The sequence below is a fragment of the Geotrypetes seraphini genome, chromosome 2 (assembly GCF_902459505.1).
Source record: "Geotrypetes seraphini chromosome 2, aGeoSer1.1, whole genome shotgun sequence".
NCBI classification, from domain to species: Eukaryota; Metazoa; Chordata; class Amphibia; order Gymnophiona; family Dermophiidae; genus Geotrypetes; species Geotrypetes seraphini.
In genome coordinates, this window is record NC_047085.1 from 406,107,932 (window position 1) to 406,132,083 (window position 24,152).

General features: G+C 41.7%; 1 protein-coding gene across 9 annotated transcripts in view; it reads left to right on the forward strand.

The window, feature by feature from the left end:
* Positions 1–24,152, forward strand: part of DGKB (diacylglycerol kinase beta) — a 733,919-nt gene that overhangs the window by 410,818 nt on the left and 298,949 nt on the right. For all 9 annotated transcript variants that reach the window (XM_033930985.1, XM_033930986.1, XM_033930988.1 and 6 more), the window contains one exon: positions 17,213–17,277. In XM_033930985.1, the coding sequence (XP_033786876.1) occupies positions 17,213–17,277 (65 nt within the window). The remainder of the gene's footprint in view (positions 1–17,212; positions 17,278–24,152) is intronic.

Consider the following 24,152-nt stretch of genomic DNA (forward strand, 5'->3'; position numbering starts at 1 on the left):
GCCAGGATGTCCTTCCCTTCTCCCTATCCCATTCTGAAGTCCTCCTCAACTTTTAAAAATGTACAGGGGTCGCCAGCACAGCAGTGAGTCTCTAATGCTGCTCATAGATTTCTCTGTGTTTCCCCTGTCATAGTCCGCCCAAGCGGAAACAGGAAGTTGTGTCAAAGGGGTCAGACCGCAGCAGGGGAACAAAACTGATAAATCTGGGAGCAGGACTAGAGAATCACTACCACAACAATGACCCCTTTGCATTTTAAAAGGTGATGGGGGCTTCAGAATGGGGTGGGGTGAAGGGAAGGACATCCTGGTGCATGGGGGATCCCTGGACCAGCTGATTTTTAAATGAAGGCAGAGATGCTGGATGGGAGGTCATCTCATGGGTGGGGAAATCAGGGGAGAGGCCCCTTCTTAATTTCTTCCCTGTGCCCCAACATGTCTAGCCCTGCTCTGGTTAATAATTCTTAAAAACCAATAAAAGGCAAGGTAAACCTCTATTCAACCAATGGGTAAATCTAGAAATAAAGGCTATCTTTATAAATAAAGATTTACCCACTGGTTAAATAGACGTCTACCTTGCCTTTTGTTGGATTGTCTGTGGTGTTCTTCTTCTCTTTGCTTAATAATTCAGAAAGAAATTGTCTTCTACAAGTTGATTTCAAGAACAGACAATTTTTAGGCAGGAAAATTGTTGCTCATCCTAATATATTTCAGGAAAGTGGCGATTGCAATTTTGTTGTTCTGACCTGGTGTTTTCCAAATGGGCATCTTTCTAATTTAAATTGCCCTTTAAATGTATTGCCAATTGTCAAATTGTAAGGAACAACAAAAAAAAGTCCACCAAGATAGTTCCACAAAATCAGAAGTGGAACAGGAGGCAAAAAGCTGTGGAACTGATGATCTTGAAAAAACTTTATTTGAACAAGGTGCAGAGAAAAACAATTGTGTTTCGGTTATAAAACAACCTTCTTCCGGGGTCCGGTGCTTCTATGAACCACAGGTTTCAAGTTTATTTAAAATTTCTTATACCGTTTAATCGGGCTTCTGAGCGGTGGACAATAAACATAAACAATGATAAAACCATGTTAGAACCTGACAATAAAATTGACAGGGGATGTTAGAAGAACAGGAACAAGAGAAAAAAGGGGAAGAACAATTCTGGAAACAATTCTGGAGGAAGTAGAAAAATGGATGACCAACCATAAATTGAAATTAAATGCAGAAAAAACCAAATTCCTTATGCTTGAAACAGACAAAAATCCATCTATAACTGAATTGGAATTCAAAACAATTAAGTATCCAATACAGGTCTCTCTTAAAATTTTGAGTGTATTAATAGACAGATGCTGCACAGTGCAGACTCAATTAAAAAAAACTACCCAAAAAGCATTCTTCACAATGTGCATTTTAAGAAAAATTAGAAAATTCTTTGATAAAGACCAATACAGGATTATGGTTCAATCTCTTGTACTAGGACTAGTAGACTATTGTAACATTCTCTATCTACCTTGCCCCATTTATATGATCAAACGACTTCAGACTGTTCAGAATACTGCTCTTAGATTGATTTATTCTCTTGGAAGATTTGACCATATAACTAACACTTATCTAGATTCACACTGGCTACCAATCTGAGCCAGAATTCATTTCAAGTTATACCGTATACTCATCAAAGTAATTTATGGTATCTTTACAATCGCATATTCAATCTACCTAAACTCTTCTCCTTCTATCTCCTCTTTATATTCCCAAATTTAGTCTACTACCTGGTTCAATTTTCTTAATTAATGTAACCAATTTCAATTTCTAAAGTCTTTTACTAAACCATTTACTCAATCAATGTATGAAATTCAGTTTAGAATCTTTGTAATGTTACTAGATTTAATTTTTTAATGATACATAATTTATTATGTTTATTATGTAAAATCCTTCCCATATATCGTATCTGAAAAAAAACTCCTTTATAATGTATTCTAAATTAATTTTCCTATGTACTGTTTTCCTGCCTTCTTCTATTCTATGTTTCTAGCCTAATTAATTTATTTTTCTCAAGTACTTTAGCAAGAATGTGAGCCTTTGGGACAGTCGGGGAACTCTAAGTACTTTTTCTTCATTTTATTAATCTTACTTAATTGCATCTCTTCTGTATCTACTGTAAACCGCTTTGAACCTCACGGTATAGCGGTATACAAGAAATAAAATTATTATTATTATTATTAAGAACTACAATATTCAAAGAAAAGAATAAATAAGGGATATACAATAGTAAGGGAGGTTTCTTTAAAGAAATGTGAAGAAAAACAACAAGATGCTGTGCACAGTGGCGTACCTAGAATATGCGACACCCAGGGCCCATCATTTTTTGACACAACCCCTCATCTGTACGAAAAACATGATTTTAAGTAACAAGCCACATGTCACACATGAGTACCTAGGAAAAGTCAGCATCTGCAGTGAGCAGTACAACATCAATACACCCATTGTAAAACTAAACAAGCCAGACTAGTACAGATAATCCTGCAGTTAAGCCTAACAAAAAACCATGTCTTTTGAACACATAGAACACAGAAAACACCTTCGCCTAGTATGGAATATGTAATCGCAAACTAACCCCTCCATCTTTTACAAAACTGTAGTGTGGATTTTAGCCACAGTGGTAACAGCTCTGACGCTCATAGAATTTTGAGCATCAGAGCTACTACCACCACGGCTGGCTCTAAAAAATGCTCCACAGTTTTGTAAAAGGGGGAATAAAACAGAAATACATAGACAAAGGTTAAATTGAAACTTCCTTCCCGTGTCCTTGGTGCCCACAGTGCCTCCTTCCCGTGTCCATGCTGCCCCCAGTGCCTCCTTCCCGTGTCCATGCTGCCCCCAGTGCCTCCTTCCCATGTCCATAGTGCCCCAAGTGCCTCCTTCCCATGTCCATGGTGCCCCCAGTGCCTCCTTCCCGTGTCCATGGTGCCCCTAGTGCCTCCTTCCCGGGCCCATGGTGCCCCCAGTGCCTCCTTCCCGTGTCCATGGTGCCCCAAGTGCCTCCTTCCCGTGTCCATGCTGCCCCCAGTGCCTCCTTCCCATGTCCATAGTGCCCCAAGTGCCTCCTTCCCATGTCCACGGTGCCCCTAGTGCCTCCTTCCCGGGCCCATGGTGCCCCCAGTGCCTCCTTCCCGTGTCCATGGTACCTCCAGTGCCTCCTTCCCGTGTCCTTGGTGCCCCCAGTGCTTCCTTCCCGTGTCCATGGTGCCCCCAGTGCCTCCTTCCTGTTTCCATGCTGCCCCCAGTACCTCCTTCCCGTGTCCATGGTGCCCCCAATGCCTCCTTCCTGTATCCTTAGTGTCCCCAGTGCCTCCTTATGTCCCCCCCACTGCCTTCCAGATGTTGTCCACCCCGAAAGCCAGCCTGCCTGTCTACCTATCTCCCTCCCTCCCTGCTGCGCTAAAGCTAGCCAGCTTGCCTGCCCACATCCTGCCTTCTCTGCCGCGTAAAAAAAAAAGCGCCTCTCCTCTTCCTTTCCCCCGGTCCGCCCCTGCAATCTTACCTCTCCCCGCCGACAAGAAGTCTTCCCGACGTCAATTATGACATCGGAGAGGACGTTCCGGGCCAGCCAATCACTGCCTGGCTGGCCCGGAATGTCCTCTCCAACGTCAGAATTGACGTCGGAAAAACTTCTTGTCGGCAGGGGGAGGTAAAATTGCAGCGGGGCGGGCCGGGGGATAGGAGGGGCAGGAGGACCTGGACCTGGCCAGCTGTGCACCCCCCCAAGCCGTGCACCTGGGGCGCACCTCCCCGCAGCCCCCCCCCCCCCCCTTGGTACGCCACTGGCTGTGCATGAGCGTTGTCTGCTAATCGACTGTGAAATATGTTTTTCTGGGCCCTTACAACTTTCTTGGTTACCAAGAAAGCTTAGGACAAGTATCTTGGATTTCTAAGGGTGATGAATGTACAGTAGATAGCATGGATAGGCAGACTAGCCAGGCCATATGGTCTTTATCTGCCTTCATTTGTCTATGTTTAAACATTTTTATTCATAAAATAAAGAGAAGTAAACAAATCTATGAATAACACATTTTTTTGTACAAACAGCACAGCAAGGTGAATTATTAACATGAATTGTTTATCAAATACAGATCATTTTAAATTACACATATTGCAGTTCTCAGTAGGCAGTGATAGTCTGTCTGGATCAACGATGACCTTTAACACAGTAATATATTTGCAGTGGGTATGCAAATATTACTATTTTACAACCACTGGCAAATACTTGCTTATGGTGCATCATGCTTGAGAAATATTAGTGAGTGATTTGACATTTATTGGATATTTAACTACCTAAATCATGAAGGCAAAACAGTGTGTTACAAAGACAGCATGTGCATATGTTTGCATATTTACAAATTGGAAAAGCAACCTTGCCCTTTTGTATCTATAGATTTTGCATTTTTGGGGAGAGAGAGGAGTAATGTTCCCAGCTCACAAGTACTTCACCATTTATGATTGTGGTTAAAGACATTTTGAATAATCCTTTACTTAAATCACAAGACTGAGATTGTATACAGAAAACTCAGCTCTCATTTATTTGCAGAAATGTTTACCTATATTTGAAGTTCAGAAAGCAAAGTTAGATTTAAGGAGGATTGCAGGAGGAAATAGTAGAATTCTGAATTGTATAGTAAAGAAACAGATGACAAATATTACACAGCCCATCACAATATCTTTTACTTATTTTAAACTTCTAGAAATTACGGGCCAGATTCTTTATAGGACACCTATATTAGGTGCTGCTAGGTGCCCTAATTAAGGATGTCTAACTTCAGAATCCATACTCAACTTTTTAGAAAATTGGCTTAATTGATGTGATAATTGACTTTGCCAGTTTTCAACCAATCAAAAAACAATTTAAATCATCAATTAAGAATTTGGTGCTGGACACATAGGATGCATAACGTCACATAAGCGGAGGCATAGTTAGCAGTGGAGAATAGCCATGGTTGACTTAGGTGTGACTAGGCGTCCAAGATAAGTCTAATATCCCAGTGATCAACTTAGGTGTTGCTAGGTATCCAAGTAAAACCTGGCCTAATATACCGGTGCCTACCGCAAGGATGCCTAGCAATGCCTAAGCATTCCTAGATGCTAATAGGTTGGATTCTATAAGCAGTGCCTAGTGGTTGATTGACAACCGTGCCAAGCGGTGCCTAAAATATAGGAGCGCTTAGGCATTGTTTATAGAATCTGGCCCTCTATGGATATTAAAGAGGATCTTCCTTTCCACTAAAGAGCCTCCCTCAACTGAGGCCACCAGTATTTACTATTGTGGGGAGGGGGGAGGATAAAATGGAAGCCTTGGGACATAGAAGGACTATTCCACAGCTTCTATAGAGTTAGATGCCCAGATTTCTGTCTTGCTTACAAATTTGGATGCATAAATTATAAAATAGTGCAGCTGTGCATCTAACTTAATTATTAAATTAGTTGCCAATTGGCTTTAAGTACCAAAAATAGCCCAGAAGAGGCATTAATTGGTGCTACTTGGCACTAAATTGCAATTCTGCGCATAACTTAGGGGCCAATTTTTAGACTGGGGGAGGCAGCCTCGCTACCTCCCGCAGTCAGTGGCGAGCTTGGAAATCAATCCAACAATGACTTCCCCGGTCTATGTTCAGCCATGTTTGGCATAGTCAGCTGAACTATATTCATCAGCTGACTTGATAGACGTGCTATTGACATTGACCAGCTGTCACCGCTGCTGTTTTTGTGGCTTCAGAGAGGAGGTATGTCATTCTCACAGTGGGAGGGTCAGCGAAGGAGGGATAGAAAGATGCTGCAGAGGGAAGGCCTGACCCCAGCAGTGATGAAAGCAAAACAGCCCTTCAGAGTGCTGCTGCTGCTGTTTTAGGAGTCCTTGGAGCGGAGGTATATCAGGTTTCACCGGGGTGGAGGTCGCTCAATTGACGAGTCCAATTTTCGGTGAATCAGGCAGCACTAGTGTCAGGGGTGGAGTCGGAGATTGTCGGGACATTCGTGAGGGGGTGGGGGTTCAAGGGTCGATCTTACATAGGGCTTATTTTTGGGGGAGGGCTTATATTAGGAGCAACGTTAAAAATCATGCTAGGCTTATTTTCGGGGAAACGCAGTATCAGCAAAGGTGCTACACATTCATGTATCTATTTGATCATTGTTCTTCAGTGCAAGACCCACTTAGACCAAAGTACATGTTACAGAATTATCTTCAAAGGGAAATAACCTCCTCCATGTTGGAAACCCCAGACCCCTTATATGAGTCCTGGAAAATAACAAAGTCCATCAGCATCCCTAAGGCTTCCCTTCTTTTTCAGCCTGGAACTACTATGGGCTACTTTAAGGGGTTTTCAGTGAGGCTTCTTTTCATTCTCCTCCCCCGGTCTTTAAAGACAATTTGTTTGTTTTTTCACTAGTCCCCTTATCACAATTCCTTATTCCAAAATACAGATCAGTGCTCAGTATCTTTCCTCTGACATGACACCCTCCAAAGAAATGAGGGCTTGCAGATAATAATAATAATTCTTATATACCGCCAAAGCCATGAAAGTTCGAGGCGGTTTACAACAAGATGTGCTGGACAATCAGCGAAGAGTTTACACTAGATTGTTATCAAATATAAGCCATGATGATTCGAGGCAGTGTACAACGAAAGGAGTTGAACAAACAGTGAAGTGGTCACAATACAAAGACATCGCATACAAGCTTACAGAAAGGAAGAAAAGGAAAGTTTATAAAAATTCTTAGGTCACCTCCCTCTTCAGCTTATAACAATTGTGGGCCTCCCACAGCTATGAGTGTCTGAACACTTCTTTAATAAAGAGAGGAGCCTTAAAAGTTCATTGTCAATACCTCTCCTTCATTCCTGAGATAAGCTTCCATCACTGCCATGCTACTATGCTATAGCAAGTGATTCTGGGGGACTTCTCTCCAAATTGCAAGCACCTGTCCCCAAGTCTTTAAAGGAACAGAACTTTCTTCTTTCAAACTTTGGTTCCTGGGCTTTAGGGAGCCATCATACTGTTTGAATGCATTTAAACCCCTAGGAAACCTTCCTCCCCTCCAATGCCAAACTTTACTGCCCCTGGGGAGCTCTTTCCCCTCTGCAGGCGTCCTTGGCTTATCCCTACTAGCCTCTCTGGGAGCAGTGGAAAGCCTTTCTACCTTCCTCTGTCTCCACAGCAATTGCCTTATACTGTCCTTTTCTAGCAGCTTCTTCTTCTTCTAATTACCAACATCTGGAGAGCCCTGCTGACTACTCAGTCGCTCCCTAAGGCTGCCTCAGCATCCCTGCTCTGAGCTGAAGAGCCCAGTGCATTCTGGGACATGTAGTTCACCCAGAAACACACCCCCTTTTCACCTTTTAAAGGGCTGAGGTAGGGTAATCTTTCACTAGATAGAATTTCATTTACTGCAACAAGTAATATTTGCTTTCTTGTCATAGTACGTAACTGTAACAGTCATGTACATAAGTAGTAGTATTCTATAACATGCAAATGCAATTGGTACCTAAGTTTAGATTATAGAGTAAAGGTTACTTGAATGATATTTTTTTTAATTGTACACCATCTTAAATAGTTTTAGACTAAAGGGAGGGTATATTAAGTTTTATAAATAAATAAAACATGAAGCTAAGTTGCCCCAGCCTGGTTAAGTGCTCTAAAGTTATTAGGGAAGTGTCAGGTAACAAGTTATGACCACAACTTCACAGCGTTTACTGAACTAGGAAAAATATATGGAGCTCCTGAAATACATTTCAAGGGATTTTTTTTTCTTCATCAAACTTTGGTGTCAGCTTTATCCATGGTGAAAAGTAAAGGGAAGAAAGGAATTATTTGCCAGACAAGTTGGAACACAATGAAGTTCTTATTCTCTATGCCTACATAAATAATTGAATGTGGAAAGGGATGTTTTCACAGGTGCCAGGATTATGCATTTTCTCACTAGGTTCAGTTATCAAGTGTAGAAATAATAAACAACTTGTCATCACATGACAAAATTCCATTCAGGTTTAGGAAAACTGAGGACACTGATTGGTTTTAAGATTAGGATGTAACATGCCAGCAAAGAAAGCTCAGGTTATGTCATTCGTAGCTGCTGCTTCAACTCCTCTTTACTTCTCTGTTTCAGACCTACAGGCCATGTAGAAAATGAAGTGTCTGGTGATTTCTCTGAAATCATTAGAAACTGAATACATTCATCTTCCTGTGTGTCTGAGTATTTTGCTTGGTTGTAGTGAATACACTGATTTTTCCACTTCAGTAATGGCCTTGATCCACTGCTAATCAAGGTCACAAATTAAAATGACAAATGATTTCAATAGGCATTACAATAATATTTTTTTAAAAGGCCACAAATAGCAGTTTGCTTCTTAAATTGAAAGTTTCAAGTTTCATCTTTATTTGCTATACTGCCCATCAAAATGATCTGGATAGTTTACAATAACACCTCTTAAAAAATAAAAACACAAAAACAATATTAAGCCATAAACAATGAGATTAACTAAGAATTCAAGTTTCAGGTTTCAACTGTTTATTAGTTTTATAACGTCATACATGCATAAAATGTAATACAATAAAATCCATAAAAGCACTTCAATTCTACATATGAAACATTAAATCCATTTCCTCCCAATTCCACCTCTCATTTTTACTCTGGATACGCTTTCGGAATTTAAAGATCTTTTATATAAAGTTCCAATGGTCCCCAAATCTCCTTAAATTTCCTGGAATTACCTAGTTCCTCTACTAATATTTTCTCATATCAATAGTACAAACAAAGAGTCTCCCACCAAAAAGGTAAATTTAATCGATCCCATTGTCTCCAATTCCTCATAATTATTTGTAAAGCAACTCCAGTCATAATAAGGAGAAGCTAATCCTTATGTTTTTTAAGTGGACTCTTATTCATGATTGAGGTTCCAAACAGTATATTTACTCCATATTGACTACCAGAAAGTTAGTATTAAGGGCAGGGCCGGATTTTCCTATAGGCTAACTAGGCTTCAGCCTAGGGCCTCAAGATCCGTGTCACATTTTTTATACAGGTTAGTACCAATAACAACATGTTTCATTTAACATATTGATATATATCAGAGTAATGATGTATTTTATTATCTCTCATATAATTTACAAACTTAAAAATGGAGGTGAAAGGGCCTCATAAGTGGAATAGCCTAGGGCCTCTTTTCATCTAAATCCGGCCCTGATTAAGGGACATTGAAATAGAAGGTGCCCACCTCCAAATGACAATACTAACACCTTTTAGACTGTGTTTTATCAATTTTTTACAGTTTCACTGAGGTCCAGGGAATTCTGTATAATAAAAAATACAAAGATTGTCTCATGGAAGTTGAGGCTCTGCGCTTCCAAAGTTCAGGCCATTGAGCTTCTGAGATATAATTTATTTCTAAGCTCCAAATGTCACGTAAACCTGTTTGCGGGTTTTGAGGTAAATATTGATGTATAGCTTTGTACCATGTAGAGGCATGGTGCCCTTGAAAATAAGAATTCAAGTTTCAAATTTAATTGCATCTTGATATACTGCTCATTGAAAAATATCTAAGTAGTTTCTAAACAAATCAAATAAGATAGAAAATGGAAAGAAGAAGTAAAAAGAAGAATGAGAGAGGGAATGGAGAGAGAAATACAATAATTGATAGGAAAGAGTGGCTGGGAAGAAAAGGAGGGCCTAGTTCCATAAGCCTGAAAGTTAGCTGCTATCCGTTCTAAACTGAAGGACAGTAAACTCATGGATTCTGCTTGCTCTGTTGTCTCATTTCCAAGTACCCTTTCAAGTTAAAATTGCTTAAAAGATTATCTTCTCTCATATTTTCAGTTTTCAGGATAAAATAAATATTCTTCAACCAAATCAGTCAAGAGTTAGTCAACATCATTCTACTAAAACTTAATTGATTGGTCTTACTACTAGTCTACTCTATCATTTAGACCATTGTAAATCTGTACTTCTACTTTCTCTCGATCTGACAGCTGAATTTAGTATTATGGATCATTCTGTTCTGCTTAATAGGCTTCACCAAATTGGTATCACATTCATTATCTTTGACTGGTTTGTTTCCTACTTTACTAACAGAAGATACTAAGTCCACTTTCAAGAGTCATTATCTAAAATTATACCCTGCCTTATGGCATTCCTCAGGGCTCATTTTGGCCCCTATTCTTTTTAATCTCCTTTTAGCTCCACTGTTAACTCTAGCACAATCTATAGCAGTGATCTCAAACTCAAACCCTTTGCAGGGTCACATTTTGGATTTTTTAAGTACTTGGTGGTCCTCAGGAAAAATAGTTAATGTCTTATTAAAGAAAAGACAATTTTGCATGAGGTAAAACTCTTTATAGTTTATAAATCTTTCCTTTTAGCTAAGTCTTAATAATAATATTGTAATTTATAGCTAAAGAGACATAAATAAACTGTTTTATTTTACTTTTGTGATTATGATAAACATACCAAGGGCCTCAAAATAGTACCTGGCGGGCCGCATGTGGGCCTTGAGCCACGAGTTTGAGACTACTGATCTATAGGGTCTGACAGCATTCATTTATGCAGATGATATACAACTTTGTCTATTTGATCCAGCCAATATTTCTCATATTCACAGTATCAACCAAAACTTTGTTCAGATTACTTCATGTCTTCATGACAATCAGCTTCTACTCAATCCCCCCAAAATACTTGGATAACTAGCCACTCCTATTCTTCTTTATAACACATCTGTTCCTTTAGCTTCCTCGCTGAAAGTACTTGATATTATATTAAATTAAAACTGTGGTCTTGCTCACTTGTTTAGATAGATTACAAATCATTCCATGGTTTTTTGGAATCTATATTCAGCATGCAACTGATAAACTGTCTCCAGCCAGTCTTCACACAAAAGCACTTGACTGACAGCTGGTTACATGCTAATTCTGAATACAAGGGTAGTAGGCACCCAAGGAGAACCTTCAGCTTTACATCCACTCTTAATTTACTTTCAAGCCCCTAGCCTGTAGCACACCTTCCCCCTAGACATCAAGATTTTGATAAATAAACTCCAACATCACAATATGAGCTGATGGTTCTTTGAGTTTGCGTCTTGCTGTCAAGACCTACAGTACATTTTTACTTCAATTGCAATTATAAATGTGTTCTTCAGGCAGTTGTACTATCTAATCTTTACCATTGTAACTTGGTGTTGTTAGGTACTGCTTCAGCAGCAATGCATATTTTTGGTTTTTAAAAGTTTGGTACTGGCAGGCGGTGGTACTGGCGAACTGCATGGTCAAAGAAGGAGCAGGCAGCAACTGAATGGAGGAAGGAGAGGAAGCCGGAGGGAGGAAGCCAGAAGGGGAGATAGTGGCGAGGAGCGGGCAGTGGCGAGAGTAAGCTCCGTCCACCCGCCCACCCGCACTGCGTTAGCAACCTAGTCATCGCCCGGACTCCCCCTTAAAAGGGGGGAGCCAACTGCGCGCAGCCGTTCAGCGAGCGGCAAAGGCGCTCGCCTTAGCGAGAGCACCTTTACGAAGGGCCTTGAGAAGGGCCGGGCCACTACATCCAGGAACACAAGGAAAGACAGCAGGTAAGGAAGTAGCAGGCACGAAGGAGAGCATACACATACAAGCGAAGTATACACATACAGGCAAAGTAAGGCAAAGGGGCAGCAGGCGCAGAAGACAAGGAACAGGTAGGACCAGGAGGGACCACACCCACATACGAACTAAGGGAAGAGACGGGCACAGAGGACGCAGAAGAAGAGCAGCAGGAACAGAAGATAAGAAAAGAGGCTCAAGAGGCAGATCCGAGAGGTAGCATACCTCAGCACAAGGGCAGCAGCAGAAGGACAGGAAAAGGCAGACTCTAAAGAGAACACACACACATGCACACAAGCAAAAAGGCAGCAGAAGAGGGACAGGAAAAGGTAGACTCAAAAGAGAACACACACACATACGCACACACAAACAAGGCAGCAGCAGAAGGCAGAAAAAGGCAGACTCTAGAGAGAACACACACACATACACAAGCAAAAGGAACTGGCAGGCACAGAGGGCTAGGAAGAGGCAGACAACACGCACGCATAAGCGAAGGGAAGCGGAAGACGAAGAAGGTAAGGAAGAGCCAGGAACAGGAGTGAGCGCACAAGCAAAGAGTACAGGGACTTCTAGAAGGCAGACAAGAATGAAAGCTGAAGGAACCCAGAGGATGAGCTTCCCAGTGTACTGTACGGACTACCACATGTATGACTACCTCCCCTCGGGGAGGCAGTCGTATGTGTGCGGACGATGTCAGGAACTGAAAAACTTGAAGAGTGAAGACAGTCGTCTGAAGCACAGGATCCGGGAACTGGAGGGACTCTACATCTCGGAAGACCCGTTCAAGACAGCTGAAGACCCTATGAGAGAGAGGCACATCGAGGAACAAGTCAGGGAGCTCGAGAAGTTCATCGAGGATGCCTACAGGAGAGTGGAAGAACAAGAACACAAGCAGTGCAGGAACAAGGAAGATGCACTAAGAGGACAAGAACCATCTGACACCAAGGCAGAGGGAACCCATGGAGGAAACTCGCAGGAAGAAGAGGCAAGATCCTACCAGTGCCTAGAGGGAGAAGAAATGAAGCGCACCAAGGACACGGACCTGCGACCACAGCAGAAGCTGAAAACAGGGAAATCTGCAATCCTGGTGGGAGACTCAATCCTAAAACAGGTGGACAGTCTCATAGCAGGAGGAAGAGAGGATCGGCTGGTGACCTGTCTCCCAGGAGCAAGAACTAAGGACATCATCGACAGAATTGAAAGGATCCTGGTAGCCCAGTGGTATAAATTGCTGACTGGACTTATTAAAAAGAAACCAAACACTGGTCTGAGAAACATTTGGAGCATTGAGATTAAGCATCAGATTACTGCATCTCAATGGCCACAAATTTGGTCTTGGAGGATGAGATGTACAGTGTCGGCATCTATGAGACAAACTTGTTTTTTTCTGTTGCATAGAGCATTGTGGACCCCTGTTCATTTACAAAAATTGGATAGCTCTAAGTCTAATAAATGTTGGCACTGTCATCTCGAAGCAGGGACTTTAGATCATTTATTATTCTATTGTCCATTTATTATGAATTTTTGGAAATCAATTTGGTACCAAATTAATTGTTTATTAGACAACCCAGTGGCATTATCATATGATACTGTGCTGTTTGGTATGGAAATGAGAGCAAAAAGTCAGATATCTACAAATAATAACAAATTATTACTTATAATGACTGGGGTTGCTCTTCAACAAATTACGTATATTTGGAAAAATTGGAGTAGATTAAATTATAATTTCTGGTGGAATTCCTTATGTCAGGTTTATAAAATGGAGAGATTTATTGCAATACAGAGTGGTTCTTTCAGGAAATTTCAGGATGTGTGGGAGCCATTTATAAAGTATTGTACCGATTTATTTATTTATTTATTTTCCCCCTTAAATTTACAAGTTCGATTGTGAGGGAGGAGGGAAGGGTAAATTTATGTTACATATTGTATATAGGTATTGATTATATGATAAGGAAGGGTGGGAGTTAAGAACATATCATTTGTACCATTGATGATTATTAAGTGATATAATTATTGTTAATTTGTCTGAATATATTGTTACACTTATTGTAAATTTGAAAATGAATAAAGAATTGGAAAAAAGAAAAAAAGAAAGGATCCTGGAAGGAGCAGAGATGGAAGAGACAGCAGTGATAGTCCACGTCGGGACAAATGATGTCACCAGGAGAGACTACAGCAGGAATGCACTTACCGAACAGTTCAAGATCCTAGGAAGGAAGCTGAAGATGAGGACTCAGAGGATAGCATTCTCGGAGATTCTGCCAGTACCGAGGGCTGATGTGAAGAGACAGATGGAATTACAATCAATAAATGCGTGGATGAGGAGATGGTGTGAGGAAGAGGGATTTCACTTTGTGAGGAACTGGACAACGTTCTGGGGCAAGAACAAGCTCTTCAGGAGAGATGGACTACACCTGAGCACGGCGGGAACTAGACTACTAGCAAACGACGTCAGGAGAGGAATAGGACAAGCTTTAAACTAGGAAGAAGGGGAAAGCCGGCAGTCGACCAGGTGTCGATGATTCGGAAGCCAGTATCCCAAGAAGATACTGAGTGAGGAAAGTGCTGGGAAGACATAAATGGCACAAAACAGGAGCTAAAAAACCAAGGGAGCCAGACGAAACAAGAGGAGGTAAGGAGAAGTGTACTACAAGGGGAAGGAAAAATGGAGCAAGATGAAGGGAAGGAACAAAAAGAGGACAATAAGAATATACCACAAGGGGATGACAAGAGAGACAATAACCAGGAGTCTGCAGGACAAGAAGGGGATAGAAAGAAAAATGAAACGCAAGAGAAAATAACAAGGAGAAAAAAATACCAAGACTTGAACTGCATGTACACTAATGCAAGAAGCCTAAGCCAGTGTTCTTCAACCACCGGTCCATGGACCGGTGCCAGTCCATAGAAATTTCCTGCCGGTCCACAGGGCCGACATGTGCATCAGGCCCAAAACTGTGTTCTTCAAATGCCGGTCTGCACTGTGATCGATGCGTTGTTAATAAGATTCTATTGTGTGTATATATGAAAAATGAATGGAAAAAATAGTGTTACAATTAGGACTATGGGGGCAGGGTTGGGGTGGAGATTGGGTAGAGATGGGCAGGGTCTGGCACATGACTTAGCCCAGTGTTCTTCAACCGCTGGTCTGCGGACCGATGCCGGTCCACAAAATAATTCTTTTATTTCTGCCGGTCCATAGATGTAAAAAGGTTGAAGAACACTGGCCTAAACAACAAAATGGGGGAACTAGAAGTCATGGCCAAAGATGAGAACCTAGACATCATAGCGATCACAGAAACATGATGGAATGAGGAAAATAAATGGGACATAGTCCTGCCAGGGTACAAGCTCTACCGAAGAGACAGGACACATCAGAAGGGTGGAGGAGTAGCACTTTACATAAAGGACACCATTCACTCGACCAGAGTGGACGCAGCAGTGACAAATGACCAACTGGAGTCACTATGGGTTAAAATACCGTGAAGAAAGGGAGCCGAGATAAAGATGGGACTGTACTACTGCCCACCTGGGCAAACTGAACAAAGGATACAGAACTGGAAGCCGAATTGAGGCGGGAATGCAAAAACGCAAACACCATAGTTATGGGAGATTTCAATTATCCAGGGATAGACTGGAGTCTTGGTGTTTCAGAATGTACAATGGAAATGGAGTTCCTGGAGGCTGTACGGGACTGCTTCTTCGAACAGCTTGTCAAGAAATCAACGAGAGGGACAGCTGTTCTGGACTTAATCCTCAACGGGCTGAAAAGACCTGCCAAGGAAGTGGAAGTAGTGGGACCATTAGGAAACAGTGATCACAACATGATCCAGTTCAAAGTGGAAATAGGAATACCAATGGGGATGAGAATCACTGCAACAACGTTTAACTTCAAGAAAGGGAACTATGATGCCATGAGACAAATGGTGAAGAAGAAACTCAGGAACAGCTCCAGGAAAGTACAGATGGTGTCAAAGCAGCTCCTGATTGGTAAGGCCCGACTTTAGTGCAGTAAGAGGCGGTCGGAGCATACCGCAAGTGATTTCCTTCACTCGCCAGTGCTCCGGATGCTGTCTCCTGCTTCTCCGGCTGCCCTCTCCTGTCTCACCCGCTAAAAACCGTATTCACGGTTTTTCAAGGTTCGCGGGGGTTCCTGGAACGGAACCCCTGCAAATATCGGGGGAGTACTGTATGTCAAAAGTGCATGACTGTACAGTAGGCCTACTTAGAGGTGGCCATAGAACATATGTGTAGCTATGATATACACATGAATTTTATAAAATGCACACAATTGTGTATTATGTATGAACATTTAAATTTGCTGTCATAAAGTCATTAATCTAGGCGCTGTTGCTAGTCGCTCTTCACCCCTTTAATCTAGGCACTTACTATGTATCTTTATAAAATAGCACCAAAATAAATATTTTCCTGCTTATGTAGCCCAGGCATCACATAAAATTGTCCCCATGAGGATAATTTTATAACAGTGACTGGTTTAAGAGGCGTCATGGCACATACTTTTAATACCAGTCGATATTTTACAAGAGGCCTAGTGTATGTGGCCAAATATGCACAAGAATGGCTATATGGTTACCTCCTATATGTGAACAGGTGTGTATGAGTCTGTTAAAGAAATTAGTAGTGAGTGTATAATTGATGTTAAAAGATTTTACAAATATTATAGAGGCAAAAATTATTCTCTTACCCCCAATTCTATACATGACACCTGAAAAATGGGCACTTTTCAGAACAGTGCTTAGCACCGTTCTATAAAAAGCTATATAAAGAATCACTCTTGGCAGCCATATGAGGCATAACATTTAGGTGTACCCATTAAGGCCAAGAAAAATCAGGTCTAAATGCCTGTACCTAAGTTGTGCGCAGATCCGGAGTATTCTCTAATAGTGCGCCTAACTTTTAGGAATGCCCACAATTGAAGCATGTTCCGCCCCTGGCCATGCCCCCTTTTGAGATCCACTCACTAGAAGTGACAAGCACACTTTATAGAATGCACCTACAAAGTTGTATATGTAACTTCTAATTAGTACCAATTAGCTTCAATTAGTTAATTCCCATTTATCAGTACTGATTGGATTGTTAAACAATTAAGTTGTGTGTGCAAATCTGCTATGCACACTAATTTACATGCACAACTTAGGATACTATGTACAGAATTTAGGCCTATCATTAACATATGGTCAATCCAAGACTTGCATTCTAAGTATCATTTTTGTTTAGACTTGTGTGGAGGCACACTTTAATCAGTTACTGAAAAACTTGGCTTCGGTTGTGCCGGTGATCTTTATTAATTGAATGTAGATATTTAACAGATTTGTTTCCCAGTCTCTCAAAGTGAATGTGTAGAATGAACTATAAAATTCACTGAGAAGTATCTTTGGTGTGCTAAATATAAATACAGGCTTCCTTGGGAAGTAGGAACTCTTTTCATATCATTAAGAGTCAGGTGGCCTAAGAAACTGCTGCAACTTCTTTTTGCAAATCTAAAGGTGTTATTCCACGCAACAAATTTAGCTTTAAATTTCTGTTGCACTTTTTCATTTTAAGCTTTGCATTTTTCCATAATGAAAGACTCACAGATTTCTTTTTCCTGGTAGGATGCTTCCATTGCACACAGATTCCACATCATGCGAGAAAAACATCCAGAGAAGTTCAACAGTAGGTAAGAATACAGCTAATGCAGTGTATATGATTAAGCCATCTCAGGATGATTAAGCACAGCTGTGTTTTAACAATGTGGAGCTAAATTTTAATTTGTTGTATTTACATAGAAATTGATGATTATTTAAAGAGAAAAGAATTGATGTATATCTCGTTGTGAAAATGTGCTTCCATTTTGCAGTGCAAATCCCTTGAATCACGATAGCAATTGCCTATGAAATTTCTAACTAACCTCAGGATTTGTATGGTTGTAAACCACAAACATCTAAGCTCTTAGATATAAAGAATGTGAGATTGTTTGAATTGTCTTTAAGTCCAGATACACAATGCACTTTCAAATTGCTAAACTTATCCCAGGACAAGCAGGCAGCTATTCTCACATGTGGGTGACATCATCCACGGAGCCCGGATAAGGACAGCCTCGCAAGCAGACTTGCTTGAAGAAACTCAGAAGTTTCAAGTCTGCTGCACCGCACTTGTGCGAGTGCCTTCCCACCCAGCACAGGTTGTGTCTCCTCAGTTCTCAGTTGCAGAGCCGAAAAGTCCGTTTTTGACGCTCTGCGCTGAACTTAGTTCGCTTCGTGCCTTCTTTCACTGTGGCTCGCATTTTATTTGTGTATTACCTTGTCGCTGTGCTTTTCTTTCGATCATTGTTAAAAAAAAAAAACCTTGATTTTTTTCGTCGACTGACTGGTGGGGAGTGTCGCACGACCCCAGCCTGCGGGCTTTGACTTTATGGCGGCTGTCTTTCCTTCTATGTCCCAGCAAATCACGGGCTTCAAGAAGTGTTCCAAGTGCCAGCGTGCAATCTCCCTTACTGACCCACACCGCTGGTGCCTTCAGTGTCTGGGGCCTGACCATTGCCCAGAGTCGTATGTTCGCTGTGCTACCCTTCAACCTCGAGCCCTCAAGTGAAGAAGATTTTCAGTATGGAAACCTTGACTACACCCTCGACCTCCGAATCGGTCAGACCTGCTATGGGGTGTCCTCCTGCTTCCACGACTTCGACCTTGACTCTCATCAGACCTTCATCATTTAGAACATCCTCGACCACAAGTAAATTGGCCAAGTCTTCTCCTGAGCTTCCCTCAGGTCAGATACCTTAGCAGACAGTTCCAGTGGTGGTCCTCAAGCTCCCTAAACATCATTCCTTCAAGTTGAAGCATTCTTCCTTCACAAGAATATTGGCCAGATGATCCTCAAGGAGCCTCAATCTACCTCCTTGTCTTCAGTTTTGGATTACATGTTCCACTTATCACAATCAGGCCTCAAATCCACATCCATTCGAGTCCATCTCATTGCAATTGCTGCTTTTCATCAGCCTATTGAAGGGAAACCCTTTAGGCTCATCCTGTGGTTTCCAGATTTATGAAAGGACTTTTCAATGTCAAACTGCCTCTCAAACCTCCTCCAGTGATTTGGGATCTCAATGTTGTTCTTGCTCAATTGATGAAGCCTCCTTTTGAGAACCAATAGATACAGCTCATCTTAAATATCTCACTTGGAAAGTGGTTTTTTCTCATTGCTCTTATGTCTGCTCGCAGGGTCAGCGAGCTACAAGCTTTAGTAGCAGACCTACCTCTCACAGTATTCCATCATGACAAGGTGGTCCTCTGTACTCATCCTAAATTCTTGCCTAAAGTGGTTTCAGTATTTCATCTCAATCAATCAATTGTACTACCAGTGTTTTTTTCCAAAACTTCATTCTCATCCTGGAGAAACAGCTCTGCATACTCTGGACTGTAAGCATGCTTTGGCTTTTTACTTGCAAAGCACTCAACCACATAGATCTGCTCCTCAACTTTTTGTCTCCTTCGATCCAAACAAGTTGGGATACCCGATTTCTAAGCGTACAATTTCCAACTGGATGGCTGCTTGTATCTCTTTCTACTCAGGCTGGACTGCATCTACAGAGTCGAGTCACAGACCACAAAGTCAGAGCCATGGCTGCTTCAGTAGCTTTCCTTAGATCCACTCCTATTGAAGAAATTTGCAAAGCTGCCACCTGGTCCTCAGTTCATACTTTCACCTCTCATTATTGTCTGGATGTTTTCTCCAGACGGGATGGCCATTTTGGCCAGGCAGTATTACAAAATTTATTCTCCTGAATTGCCAACACTCCCACCATCCCATTCTGGTTAGCTTGGAGGTCACCCACCTGTGAGAAGAGGCTGTCTGCTTGTCCTGGGATAAAGCACAGTTATTTCCGTAACAAGTGTTATCCAGGGACAGCAGGCAGCTATTCTCACAACTCACCCATCTCTCCTGGTTGGCTTCTCTGCTAGCTATCTGAATTGAGGAGACGCGCCCTGTGCTGGGTGAGAAGGCACTCGCGCTTACGCGGTGCAGCAGACTCGAAACTTCTGAGTTTCTTCAAGCAAGTCTGCTTGCGAAGGTGTCCGCATCCGGGCTCTGTGGATGATGTCACCCACATGTGAGAATAGCTGCCTGCTTGTCCTGGATAACACCTGTTATGGTAAGTAACTATGCTTTACGGTTACGCGATTTAGAAGCACAATGTTATGTTATGTTAGTGTTCCCAGCAAGGCTAGTTATCTTACACACCAGCAGCTATGAATTGATGTAAAACATGGCAATAACTTTGGTAAAATATTTGTCCTTATTGGCCAAACTTATTTCCTGTTAAATCAGAGGTAGTTTGTCTTACTTATTATGAATTATTTAAGCATTTGCATAGCTAATGCATAGTTAAAAGCAAAGGGAGCATGCTAAAATTTGTTTTGTTGGCTTTGATTTTTCCTGCAGCTAAGAAGGAAATGTGGGATATAGGAAATGTACAGGGTCTGCTTATAGCACCTTTTCTCACTACAACTTCCTCTGGTTCTTCTTTCGATACCCTGGCATGTCACCATCTTTGTGACTGTGCACAATAAGGAGACTTTGCAATAGGGGCAGTCAGCCTACAATAAAACAGCAAAATGCTGAATACTGGCACTTAACTGCCCACAAAATAGCAGGCTTTCAGTTTAGCAATTAGGCCCGGATTCTATAAAGGGTGCAATTTCTAGGCACTGATTAGCATGATTGTCAATCATCTGTTAGGCACCGTTTATAGAATTGCACCTAGCAGCACCTAAGCAGTCTTAGATGACTGTAGGCATTGAAAACTTAGTCACACTCCAATACATGCCAGGCTTTCCTTGGCCTAAATGAGTGCGCTTTCAATCCATAACCCTACTGCCCATCAGGAGGACCCGATCAAGCCAGGCAGGCCTGCCATTCGGCGGATGGCGGGCCTGCTGGGCGGACAGGCTTGGGACCCATCCATCTGGCCAACTGATTTAGATAAGGGGGGGGTGTCGCAGGGTTTGGGGGGGCGGTCGTGGGGGGAGTTCATCATGGGCAGGAGGGGTTGGGCTCCCTCCTGCCCATATCTGATTGGGGGGATGGGGGGTGGGGAGTGGGTTGCTGGGGCAGGAGGGGTTGGGCTCCCTCTTGCCCATATCTGATTGGGGGAATGGGGGGTGGGGAGTGGGTTGCTGGGGCAGGAGGGGTTGGGCTCCCTCCTGCCTGGATCGGGGGGTCATCGGGGAAGGAGGGGTTGGGCTCCCTCCTGCCCGGATCGGATTGGGGGAAGGTCACGTCTTGGCAGGAGAGATTGGCTATCTCTCCTACCGCGATGGTGATCCCACCCCCGAACCGCAGCACTTTGGGGGAAGGATCACGGCAGGGGAGATGAGGAATCTATCCTGCCATGATCATTGCTTGGGATGGGGGGATTCTGTAACCGGTGTTATTCTGGTTACAGAATCCAGCTTTTAGGCGGACTCTCCTTCGCCTAAAAGGTCTGGTTTTGGGCGTTTGGGACTTAGGCTGCTTTTTTGATTGTAAGTGTAGACGTAGTGGTGGTCTGGGCGTTTAAACAGCTGAATGGAGAGATAGGCCATTCTCATAAAAAAACTTTTTGGACGTTTTTTTTTTTTTTTTGAGAATAACATTTTCCCTGCTTCTACTTTCAGCGTTTAGGGTCTAGACCAAAAGGGGACTTAGACGTTTTTTTTTAAATTATGCCCCTCTACGGTGCTATCAGACTCTAAACAGGATGCTTGGAGAGTCAGTAAGAGAAAAGGAAAATTTTTGGCTCATACTATCATTATGGATTAGGCTTTCTATTACAATACATATATTTTTGCTTAGGCTTTTGGCACAAATTCTTCACACAGGACTTGGGATAGTCATGGTGGTGGGGTGTGTGTGTGGGGGGGGGGGGGAGTTAACTCTTCCAAAAGCAACTCTAAGGATTTATATTTGTTCTTTGGAATGCAGTGATAGTCTTTTCTATTTGACTATTGGCATTGTCTATATATTTTATTATTATAATTTTATAGTTTGTAAAACTCTATGATCTGCTAAAGCTTGGCAGTATATCACATAAAGACAAATCTTCCAGTGATTACCTGGATTACATATAGAGATTACATGGGCAGTATATACTGTACACTCTGAATGGAAGAGGGGATGAGAATTTAGGATAATTTATAAGAGGAATATGGTCTTTAGGAAAATACTCTTTTTGCTATACACAACTTTGCCCTCTTCTTTATTGGAAAAGCTAAGCAAGAATTAGCACTTTTGGAAACACGATTGGAGCAAGTGCTAAAAGCGGGTCCCAATAGAGGATCAATCTCTCAAATATATCAGGGACTTTTATTTAGGACTAATCCTATACAAAGCTGCTTACAGACATGGGAACAGGAATTTCGCCAATCATATGACCTTAAAAATTGGCAATATGTTTTTAAAAAGTTGTTTAAATTATCTCCTGGAACGGGGATGGTGCTATGACTTGCGCAGGTGCACTGCGAACCCTCTACCCGCCCGGCCCATCCCCGCGCATGCACACTGCAGCTCCGGGACTGGGTGCCATGCTGACATTAACCCGAATCGGAGCCTGAGGGTCGGCGACGGCGTAAACATGGAAAACGAAGCTGGAATCATGCGGACTCGACGCATATCTCATCCCCAGGCTCTGGCCTCGGGTAAGGCGGTAGAAATCCCCAGAATCCCACCTGAATCTGAAGTTAATCCCGGGGTCGTGAGGAGGATGAAGGCGGGGGGGGGGGGCATCACATGATGGGTGAAAATGGACATAAGATATTGTACCTGTGGTAAAACTTCAGTATATAATTCAGCTCTTGCAAAATACAGCAGCCAGACTAATTAGTGGGCTAAAATGATTTGACAGAACTCCTACACTGCATGATCTGCTTTGGTTATCAGTACAACATAGGATCAAATTCAAATTTGCTTGTATTATTTTTAAGGCACTGGCTGGCCAAAGTTCATCATCATTAAGGGCTCCTTTTACAAAGGTGCGCTAGCGGTTTTAGCGCGTGCTAGCTGCTACTGCCTCCTTTTAAGGAGGCGGTAATTTTTCAGCTAGCATGCACTAATCTTGTGCGTGCGCTAAAAACGCTAGTGCATCTTTGTAAAAGGAGTCCTAAGTGCAATCTGTCTTCTACTACATAATGTAGGTACCATGAGACTTCACAAGAGCAAAGTTTTAATATACCCATCATTAAAATCTGTCAAATATAAAAAACATCATGAACGCACCTTTCAATACCTGGGTACTAAAATCTGGAATGATCTTCCAATGGTAATTAGAACTATACCTACCTACTGCATATTTTGTAAATTACTGAAAACCAATCTCTTTGAACAATGGGCTTCACTAAAACCATGATGTTTAGCAATATTATTTCTCTAATTTTCAGTATTTTTGTTCTTAATCACCCTTTGCAAATTTTTTGTAATCATTTGTAAACCGCTTTGAATCCAGTAGGAGCTATCATGGTATAAAAAGATGTCATTAGCATTATTTTAATATATTTCCATTTATTGGAATACATTTTGCATTATACATTAGTTTAACTGGAAATCACTAAAGTCCATAAATTCTAAGGATGTCATTTACCAAATGTATTAATTTTCATTTGTGCAGTTAATGTGGGTTCACTTAGCACCACCTAAACAGGCAGATCAAAGTGCAACCAGTTTCTGCACACGCTAATGGAAATATCCATGTGTGCATTCTAAAGGACATGCTTTGGATTCCCCAACAATTAACATGCAGCTCTCTCCTCAAGTCATTTTATTGGCTCCCTATCCATTTCAACATAGAGTTCAAACTCCTCTTATTGACTTACAAGTTCATTCACTCTGTAGCTCATCTCTCTTTATACTCTTCTCTGGGAACTCTGTTCTTCAAGTAAAACTATCTTATCTTTGCGATTTTCCTCTACTGCCAACTTCAAACTCCGTCCCTTCTATCTTGCTGCACTGTATGTGTGGAACAGACTGCCTGAGTCAGTACATCAAGCTCCGTCTATGGAAGTATTCAAGTCTAGGCTAAAAGCCCACATTTTTGAGGCTGCTTTTCACTCGTAACTGCCACTTTCCCATGTCTGTTTTACCATTCCCTCTACACATAGATATAAAATCGGGATAAAAAGAAAAAGTCACATTAATTGAACCAGGTAATTAGTACAATTTTAATAAAACAATACATGAGAAAAAGGGGGGAAAAAAGGTTAAAGGATTAAATATAATTCATAAACAAATAAAAGAAAGAAAGGTAATGAAACAAGAGATTGGGAAAGGTTACCCGCTTAATTTTCGTTTACCAGCACTATTATTCCGCTGTAAAGTATCCTAAGTTAATAGAGTTTGAATGACTCAGTTAAAGGCATCCTTAAAAAGCCAGCTTTTCAGAAGACTTTTAAACTTACTAAGTAATTTTTCTTCTCTTATTTTAATCGGGAGTGAGTTCCAAATTTGAGAGCCATAACAGAAAAGATTGTGTCCCTCCTTGAATAAATTAATTTTAATGAAGGGACTCCAGTCTCATTTAAA